The sequence below is a fragment of the Strongylocentrotus purpuratus genome, unplaced genomic scaffold (genome assembly GCF_000002235.5).
Source record: "Strongylocentrotus purpuratus isolate Spur 01 unplaced genomic scaffold, Spur_5.0 spur5_scaffold_17, whole genome shotgun sequence".
Classification (NCBI taxonomy): domain Eukaryota; kingdom Metazoa; phylum Echinodermata; class Echinoidea; order Camarodonta; family Strongylocentrotidae; genus Strongylocentrotus; species Strongylocentrotus purpuratus.
The window spans coordinates 21,774,774-21,785,114 of record NW_022145602.1 but is presented as its reverse complement, the minus strand read 5'-3'; the positions used below and the strand labels follow the sequence as shown (position 1 = coordinate 21,785,114).

Genomic DNA, 10,341 nt, shown 5'->3' with positions numbered 1-10,341 from the left:
AGAGCGGGGGGGGGGGGGGGGGGCCTTGTGTTGGATGTCAATTTTCAAAGCTCAAAAAAAAAACTATGCTCATTTTAAGAGGAAATTAAAGGAATACCTAATACTTGACAGTCGGAGAAGTGAATGACATGTGATTGAAATTTGTATTCTTCTGCCGGTTCATACTTTTTCATTTTGTATATATTTATGTTTTCGTACGTTATAGAAATTCTACTAATTCATCATTATTTTCTTCTTCTTCCTCCTCCTCGTTTTCTTCTTCTCCTTCTTCCTTTTCTTCTTGTACTTATTATCATTTCTATCATCAGTTTAATGTTGTATTATTATTATCTTTAAAAGGTAATTCTTTTATTTTTCTTATCTGTCTGTAAATATGACTATTTTTACTTATTAATTTTATACATGTCTGTAAGGGTCCCCACTGGAAATAAGCTCTCGTGGGTTATCCTGTTCAAGCTGACTTGTTGATTTGTTATTATTGTATAATGTTGTATGTTCGAAGCTTGTCGAATAAAACTCAATCAATCAATACATACATATACATTGTACCTCCACACTCAGGCGCTGATCCAGAATTTCTTAGGGGGGGGGGGGGGATTTGAAATTATGCAAGCCAAATATTGGTACGTAATGGTGACCCAGCAGTGGCGAAATGAGCAAAAACGTGTTATTGTTGATGTTGTTGTTGGTGTTTTTTTTTTTTTTTTTTTTTTGAGGGGGGGGGGGGGGTAGAAACGATCAACGTAACGTAAATTGGCGTGGGGTCTAGGGTCGAAGCCCCGGCGGGGGTCAAGGGGAGGAGCACACAGAAGCTCAGGGAATATAGGCTTTTAATTACGGTCAGATGAGCACATTTTGACTCCTCATTATTTTGTGACAAAGGCAGGTCACTATTCTTTTTTCCTTATTTAGGAATTTGCCATTTCCCAACACTCATAAAAAAATCTAGGAAAATCATGTCATTTTAGTAATATTTGTAAATCACCGGTATCGAATTAGAAATAAACCACGTTTAAATTATATTTTGGGGGCATCTGTCACCCCCTTCCCCAAGCCCAACCCCCCCATCAGTGCGACAGTGCCCCCCCCCCAATCTACACCTTAACTATCTTCTTTCTCTTTTTTCTTTCCCTTTATCTCCTCTTTTTCCTTTCCCTCCTCTTTTTCCTTTCCCTTTCCTTCCTTCTCTCTTATTTTGTGATGGGGGGGGGGGGGGGGGGGGAGGGGGAGGTAACAGCTGGGAGGCAAGGCCCTTTCGCCGCCCGATCTCCTTTCCCCTTTTTCTTTTCTTCTTCCTCTTCTTTCTTTCCCTTTCTCTCCTCTTTCCCTTCTTTCTCTCTCTCTCTCTCTCTTTTTGCGGGAGGGGGGGGGGGGGGGCGGCAAAGTCCGTTCGCCCTGGATCCGCGCCTGTCCGCACTCTTTTGCTTTGTACAACTAATACATTTCCTAATTATGAGCAGCACAGCTCATTACGACAATCGTGTCTAATGTTTATGAACTTGTTTTCCATTTTAATTGGTAAATTGATATTTAAATGTATTAATACATGTATGTATTTACATACATGTAGGAGCATCAGCTATCATGGCTTCAAGAAATCATGACACCCAGGTTGCGGGACGTGGACCCTGCTCCTGTGCAACCCACAAAATATGATAAAAATAACATATAATTATAGAATGTTGTACTGTAAAACATCATCATAAGAGAAAAGAGGTGGAGAGGAGGAGGGAGGGACAGAAAGTGTGAGAGAGAAACAGAGGGGATGAAGGAGAGACGAAGGGAGAAAGAGGAAGAGGCAGAGAGAGCAAAGAGAGAGAGAGAGAGAGAGAGAGATACAGACAGAGAGACAGGGGGTGGGAGTGAAATAGAAATAGAGAGGAAAGACCAGAACTGAAGAAGAAAAGGAAAATCTGAAAAGTAGCAAGTTCAGATAGAGAAAAGGGATGAGAGAGTGAGAGGAAGGATAAAAGTACATGCAACATCAAAATATGAATGAATGGAAGAACCTGCTGTGCCAATCATCATGACAATTAATATTGCACATAATTAATCTCCTCCATTAGATTATGATTTTCATTTCGCCAATGCTAATTATAACACCAATGACTAGACTGCATTCCTTGAGCTGGCGAGGCACGCGCAGTTGAACTTTCCATGAACTCAAATCATGCCGCAATGCGCATAACTTGGCTCGCTTTCCACGGTCATTAAACTTGTCGGTATTATCCGAAACCCGAAAAACCTAACCGAGGAATCGTTCGGAAAACCGAGGAGTCGATCGGACGCCCCCGAACGGAAGAGCAAAGTAGCCGCCCAAGTCAAACTAAGGTCAACCTGATTTACGCATCAATTTTCTGATTGGATCAGCGCCCGGGGGCGTTACTTGGGATTTTTTTTGCTAGATTGATCACCCAATGGGTGCTCGTAAACTCATTGTACATGGATAAACGATATATTTGCTTCGTGAATGCGTTACACTTGGTAGCTCTGGGTATAGCGGCGCAGCAAATATGAATATTTATGATAAAGAGCGCTGTTTGTTCAAAATTGTTGAATATGCATGAGTCAAAGAAAAAGAGCCACTCTCAACCTCTTGCATATGATATATACCCTATTCAGCAATTTTGAGCGAATGAGTGAGTTGCCAATTTGTCTTGTGATTTTCAAAGTTTTTTATGTCATTAAAAATTCACAACTCTCTTATTAGTTATCCGATTTTGCTCAAACTTGTTTTGATTGGTTTGTCTGATTTTTCTGCTTTTATTGCAAGTAAGTTTTCTTTAGAGTGGACTTGCCCTTTAACTTTAAGCTGCCTAGAAAATCTGACATTTTGGAAATGTAAATGATGCTTCCTGATCAAAATGATTCCTAATGATTCCTAATTGATAGATAATTTATCACCTAACTGTTGTTAGAGATTGTAGACTACGAAGGTTATCGTTGAAAAATTTGTGGATTATGTCATACCCCTCAAATGATTTTTACTTTAGAGACTAGAGTTGATTCTACAATATATTTGTTATGTTTTGATTGTCTGGTTTCATTTACATTTCCCCTCTTCAGGTTCTGGGAAACCATACACAACAGACAAACAGAAGGATACAATACAATAGAACCCAGGTTCTTTTCATCTACCCAAAGAGCGAATATAAGCCACCATCATGCAGGCCTTGTTTGGTAAGAAGAAGACGCCGGAACAGATGCTGAAGCAGAACCAGAGAGCGCTCAACCGTACGATACGAGAACTAGACAGAGAAAAGACCCGCATGGAGCAACAAGAGAAGAAAGTCATTGCTGAAATCAAGAAGATGGCCAAACAAGGACAGATGGTAGGAAAGAAAATCATTAAGGAAAATAAATGAAGAGAATTGATTCATCAATGAATTGGAGAAATTCATGATAAATATGGTATGATGTGGCACAGCCTTGCACAGGGGGATTATTTGTGTGGCGGATAAAAAGTTAAGAGGCAATGTAGTAAATCTTGCAACAATGCACGTTAAAAGTAAAGACCAGTTTTGGAAACGCCTCCCTCTCAAAAAATGAAATGGAAGCTCAATTACCAATCATGTGAAAGAATATGTTTTGACTAATACTGTACATGATGATACAAATTTTGCTGAGAAACCACCTACTAATTGATATATTTGGTAAATTATTATATCTATTTGGACCAGATAGATATCGCGCACGTGTCACCCATGTGTCTCGTAGTCCCATATACATCTTTCTTTGTACAGTGCTTGTAACTTTAGCAAGACTGGGCCAAATTTCTTATCATTTTGATGATTCCAGAATCCAGAACCTTGCAGTACACACCAATAATTATATACTACATGTAGATGATCAACCTTTTCTGATCGATTCCACAGCATTTCTTTCACAATGCAATTGCATGACCAGAACTGATCTTTACCTTTAAAATGTATGTAGCAATGTATTACAGGTTCCCTGAAACTTGCTGTCTCCTAAATGGATCAATATACACGTGTGGTAATTGCTTTCTTTGATAAAAAAAAAACAATTACCAGAAAAAAAAGAAAAACAAATTTGATAGAGTTAGGCCCTTCTTACTCCTGTATAATTATGAAACATCTGTTTATTCATGTTTCTAATGCATCTTTACTTTTCTTTTCTCAGGATGCAGTGAAGATCATGGCCAAGGACTTGGTTAGAACAAGGAACTTTATCAAGAGATTCATCTTAATGAAAGCAAACATTCAAGCTGTCTCGTTAAAAGTACAGACGTTGAGATCTCAGAATGCAATGGCGAATGCAATGAAAGGAGTATCCAAGGCATTGAAAAACAATGAACACAAAGGTAAGATCAGAATTAATAGGGTGGTCTACACACAAAAATTCAAACATTTAAAGCCTGTCTGTACTAGTTTGGCCAGGAGGGATTAGACCTCCCTGTGTGGTCACTGACAGGTGGTTATCTCATCAAATCAGCTCTCAATTAACATAAGAAAAAGGGGATCAGGGGGGACCAGTGGTCACCTATTACTCATTGTTTGCTTTATAGAGGGCGCAAGTAGCTATAAGTAGTGCAGTGGGGCTTTAAAATTGAAAGTTGGAAGGAATATGAACTGATGTGTGCGAAGCGTATAGTACATCTCTTGTTGCCTTGGCCCACTAAGGGCTCTATAAGGTTTTCAAATGCCCTCTGTTGCAATTTGCGCCATATTTTAGAGCATTTTCAAGCAAATATTCTGACTAATATTTCAGAAATAAGTTTGGTTGAGAAAGACTTTTAACCTGTCACTGATTTTAAAACATGTGATTTCAAATTCAAACCAGCAGCTTTTTTACTTACATGTAATTTTCAAATTCAAACCTATCACTGTAAGACTTCGGGGTATTATAACAACTAACGATAGAAGATTGCGTAGTATGAGGACTATTACTATTTCCATGGTAGGTCAAACAAATAATGATGATGATGAATCTTCAAACTGTTCTTTTCTTCTTCCAACAGATGAAGCTATCTCAGATCCAGAAGATAATGATGGATCAAATAAATGATGATGATGAGGAATCTTAAACACTGTTCTTTTCTCCTTCCAACAGATGAAGTTACCTCAGATCCAGAAGATAATGATGGATCAAATAAATAATGATGATGATGATGAATCTTCTAAGCTGTTCTTTTCTTCTTCCAACAGATGAATTTACCTCAGATCCAGAAGATAATGATGGATCAAATAAATAATGATGATTAATCTTTAAAGCTGTTCTTTTCTTCTTCCAACAGATGATGTTATCTAAGATTCAGAAGATAATGATGGATCAAATAAATAATGATGACGATTAACCTTTAAAGATGTTCTTTTCTTCTTCCAACAGATGAATTTACCTCAGATCTAGAAGATAATGATGGATCAAATAAATAATGATGATGATGAATCTTAAACCCTGTTCTCTTTTTCTTCCAACAGATGAAGTTATCTCAGATCCAGAAGATAATGATGGATCAAATAAATAATGATGATAATGAATCTTAAACGCTGTTCTTTTCTCCTTCCAACAGATGAAGTTACCTCAGATCCAGAAGATAAGGATGGATCAAATAAATAATGATGATGATGAATCTTCTAAGCTGTTCTTTTCTTCTTCCAACAGATGAAGTTACCTCAGATCCAGAAGATAATGATGGATCAAATAAATAATGATGATTAATCTTTAAAGCTGTTCTTTTCTTCTTCCAACAGATGAATTTACCTCAGATCTAGAAGATAATGATGGATCAAATAAATAATGATGATGATGAATCTTAAACGCTGTTCTTTTCTCCTTCCAACAGATGAAGTTACCTCAGATCCAGAAGATAAGGATGGATCAAATAAATAATGATGATGATGAATCTTCTAAGCTGTTCTTTTCTTCTTCCAACAGATGAAATTACCTCAGATTCAGAAGATAATGATGGATCAAATAAATAATGATGATGATGAATCTTAAACGCTGTTCTTTTCTCCTTCCAACAGATGAAGTTACCTCAGATCCAGAAGATAAGGATGGATCAAATAAATAATGATGATGATGAATCTTCTAAGCTGTTCTGTTCTTTTTCCAACTGATGAAGTTACCTCAGATCCAGAAGATAATGAAGGATCAAATAAATAATGATGATGATGAATCTTCTAAGCTGTTCTTTTCTTCTTCCAACAGATGAATTTACCTCAGATTCAGAAGATAAGATGGATCAAATAAATAATGATGATGATGAATCTTAAACCCTGTTCTTTTCTTCTTCCAACAGATGAAGTTACCTCAGATCCAGAAGATAATGATGGATCAAATAAATAATGATGATTAATATTTAAAGCTGTTCTTTTCTTCTTCCAACAGATGAATTTACCTCAGATCCAGAAGATAATGATGGATCAAATAAATAATGATGATGATGAATCTTAAACGCTGTTCTTTTCTCCTTCCAACAGATGAAGTTACCTCAGATCCAGAAGATAATAATGGATCATATAAATAATGATGATTAATCTTTAAAGCTGTTCTTTTCTTCTTCCAACAGATGATGTTACCTAAGATTCAGAAGATAATGATGGATCAAATAAATAATGATGACGATTAACCTTTAAAGATGTTCTTTTCTTCTTCCAACAGATGAAGTTACCTCAGATCCAGAAGATAATGATGGAGTTTGAGCGTGAGTCTGAGATCATGGATATGAAGGAAGAGATGATGAATGATGCAATCGATGATGTCATGGAAGGAGATGACGATGAAGAAGAGAGGTTAGAACACATCACACAATTATAATTCTTATGGATTATTTATCAATAATGATAAGTCTGATGGTCTCTTCAGTTCTTATATTCATATTGTATTGTTTTATAAAGGTTTACCCAAAACTTACTTATGCTTTATATGTTTTTATAAAATGGGTTCAAGAATGTAGCCAATGAGAAGCGTCAAAATGGATCACGTGACTGGCATTAAGTTTTAATTATATGCACGGTACCATCTGCATGGGGTGCATTTTGGTGATAGCAACCGTGGATGAAGGTTGCAGGGGGACATTTTATGGCCTTGCTATTAGTAAGATTGCTGATACATTTTATGAAACAAATAATATATTTTTTTTTGTGACATTAATATATGGCAATGCAGCGCTATTCAGGTATTCACAATGGCACAAAATACACTTGGCTATTTGTCGTGAATTTTATTGCACCATAGTGAATATCCTCATGCGCTGCATTGACCATAAAGCACTCACACTTGTGTATTATTTGTATAATAATGGGATTTATGCCCTTGTCCTTGTCTTACTGCTTGTCAAAATTATTTAAAAAATTAATTGACCGTTTGTATGCAGTCGTTTTGTTTTTAATGCAAATTCGCTAATGGGATTTGCCAACAGGCCCTAGGTTTGAAAGTAAGTCAATACGCTAGTGCCCTTTGTTAAGACATTACTTCTCATTACCAAGTCCATCAGAGAGGACTAAGTTAAAGTCATCGGTCCCCTGATTGCTTACAAACAAGCATTTATATATTTTTTAATTTGCTTATCTATTTTGTTATTTATTATGCTGTTTATATATTCAAATGATTGTAAAGCCATAGAAAAATTTTCTATTTATTATGCGCTTAATAAATATTCTCTATTATAATTATTATATACACGTGCTTTCTCAGCAGTCAGGTTAAACGAACTAACAAAGCAACCAACATATTGTTACTTAATTCAGCACTCAAATGATTTCCATTGAATGTTTTTGTTAATCAATCATGGAACTGTTTATTTTGTTTTGTTTTGTTACAGTGATGTCATTGTATCTCAAGTGCTTGACGAACTTGGTCTTTCATTGACAGACGATCTAGTTGGTACGTATTGCAAATTCTTTCTTTACTTGTACATCAGGACCCTGAGTCGTAAAACTTCTTATCAATAAAAAGTTACGATAACTGTTATAAGCTACTGGAGTCGTGGCATTTGTTTGGCTGACATCAAATTTTCCATAGAAATTTAGCTTTTGTAATTCATTGGAAGTTTTATGTAACAGGGCCAAGGGCCAATATTCAGTGCAATAGCTTTTGGCTTCAATAAAATTATTTGGTATTCATTTGAAGTATTTAGCCAGTATTTTACCCTTAATTTAAAGACACATAGTAGTTAGCTCTCATGGGGAATTCAACACCGTTCGGGTGTTTACCCAATAAGAAGTGCTGTCAATCACCAGATTTAGCCTTCAGTTTTATGACCACCAGGCCTTATGTAACGTACTGCGTTTTCCACCCATTCCCCCACATGGTAAAGTCATTATCTCACTTTTCCCCGCACCCGAACAATCTCGAGCACTCTCGAGAGACGAGGGGGTATTTTTCGATTGGCCTACGCGTTCGCTGTGTGCAGACCTTATACCTGTACACACGTTAATGATTTTTTATTATCCACCAAGTCTGGTGTCAGCGAAATATGGCCTTCTGCACATGAAAACTGATGAGTGACTCCCTTTAAGACATATTTAAGATGAATTCTGACCCCATTTTCAAGTTGATTTGAATAAACAGAGAAAAATTAAACAAACAGAACTGTGAGAGTTCATCAAAATTAGTCGAAAAAAATTAGAAAGTTATGAAATATTAAAGTTTTTTATAATTTCATGAAAATATTATTATTATTATTATGAATATTGTTGTTGTTATTATCATTATCATTGTAATTAAGATTATTATTATTATGTATAAAATGGTAACTGGCTTGAATTCCAATCTAAGTGCAGAATCAAATGAACAAAATAATTGCAAAATGAAATGAGACACCTGTATATGGTGCTGTATGAAATATTGTTGTCACTCCTTTCATACAGTACATGAAATCACATTTTAGTTTTGGAATGGCTTGACTGTGCAAAGTTCTTTTAACTATACTGTTTATAATGTTATGCGAAATAAGGTTTCCCTAGCAATCTACACTAAAAAACTTGAAAGCAAGTATGAAGTCACAACCAAACAAGGTAGCCATTTACTGTTTCATTCTCCTGGAGGAGCTACAAGAAATTGCCCACAGAAAATGTGATGCAGAACAATATTCTTATAACCAAAGATATTGTTTTAAAATTACTTTGCAGGTATCCCCTCAACTGGAGGAGCGCTTAATACCAAGAGCAAGGAAACGGGCAAGGTCGCTCAAGCTGATGGTTTAAGTGATGCCGATGCTGATCTACAAGCAAGGCTGGACAATCTTAGGAGAGAGTAGACTTTCGATCCTTCAACCAAATCTTGTCATACCCTAGTGTAAAAGACACTGATGCTGATCTGCAAGGCTTGAAAACCTTAGGAGAGAATGGACTTTACATAACAAGTCTAAAAAACACTCTGGAAAATGAAAGAGACATTGCCTTAGCTTAAAAAAGGAGAGATATTCCTTATAGATTTAGTTCTCTTCATAACTTGCTGTATTGAGGAGAGGTTTCGCCTTCTACTTTGTTAATATAGCTGCAGAGAGATTGTGGTTTATAATGATAATCCTGATAGAAATATACATAGAGCATCATGAGCATGTAATAAACATTTAAAAGTTTTTTTATGACCTGTTGATGAAGAATATTTTTGAAAATCATTCATGCAACTCGGTATGAACCTAGCGCTCTGCTATAAAAAAAGAAATATCTTTTCGATGAGATCCAACTTGACATCAGACCTTTCCAAAATGAGGGGGTGGGAGGGGGCAAGCTGTGGCCTTTGTGGCCATTTGACTATGAGGATCCACCTTTCTTCTGTTTTGTTGGCAAAGGGAGTTTTACTTTGGTACCCATTTAATGAAAGGGATGAGGGGATTTTTTTAAACAATGTACCTGTACATACAGTTTGCATCTGTATGTACCTGTTGAAATCTATTTACATGTAAATAGTTGTTAGCTATTTGTAAATTGTGACTTTTATATGAATAATTGATTACAAAACCATATGTTTTATAATATTGTCACTTATAATTATAATCAATTTGAAAAACACTGTTAAAGAAATTGATTATGGTATGAGAAATGAACTGTACTTGGGTTCCAGGTGCCACTATTCGCAGGGTTTTATATTAACCCATTGATAGTATTGCCTCTCATTTTTGTTCCATTATTTAGAATAATAAATGGGGTACCATTTCTTAATCTGTGCGATTATAACATTATCAAGGTCCTGATAATGTTAGGAAAATTGAAATGTAATTTCATTTTTTTTATTTTTTTATTTTTTTTACAGATAGGTGGCATTCTTTCTGCTGCATTTTACAAAAATATACCCATTGCCATGAAAGTGTCGCCAATTTGTATCGTACATTTGTAGTTCTATCCTTAAAGGGATAGTTGAGTTCTGTTG

General features: G+C 35.9%; 1 protein-coding gene across 1 annotated transcript; it reads left to right on the top strand.

Annotated features, from left to right (window-relative positions):
• The first annotated feature begins 3,069 nt into the window (after nucleotides 1-3,069).
• LOC115924944 (charged multivesicular body protein 2a-like) lies at nucleotides 3,070-9,804 on the top strand. Its single transcript, XM_030987918.1, has 5 exons — nucleotides 3,070-3,332; nucleotides 4,144-4,347; nucleotides 6,628-6,758; nucleotides 7,790-7,851; nucleotides 9,099-9,804. The coding sequence occupies exons 1-5, from the start codon at nucleotides 3,165-3,167 to the stop codon at nucleotides 9,224-9,226; spliced, it is 693 nt and encodes a 230-aa protein (XP_030843778.1). The 5' UTR covers nucleotides 3,070-3,164; the 3' UTR covers nucleotides 9,227-9,804.
• The last annotated feature ends 537 nt before the right edge of the window (nucleotides 9,805-10,341 follow it).

Excerpts from the sequence above, each read along its gene's own strand:
- LOC115924944 (XM_030987918.1), top strand. The coding sequence starts at position 3,165 with ATGCAGGCCTTGTTTGGTAAGAAGAAGACGCCGGAACAGATGCTGAAG. Across the intron at positions 3,333-4,143 it reads TGGCCAAACAAGGACAGATG|GATGCAGTGAAGATCATGGC; the intron begins GTAGGAAAGAAA and ends TTCTTTTCTCAG. Across the intron at positions 4,348-6,627 it reads AGATCAGAATTAATAGGGTG|ATGAAGTTACCTCAGATCCA; the intron begins GTCTACACACAA and ends TTCTTCCAACAG.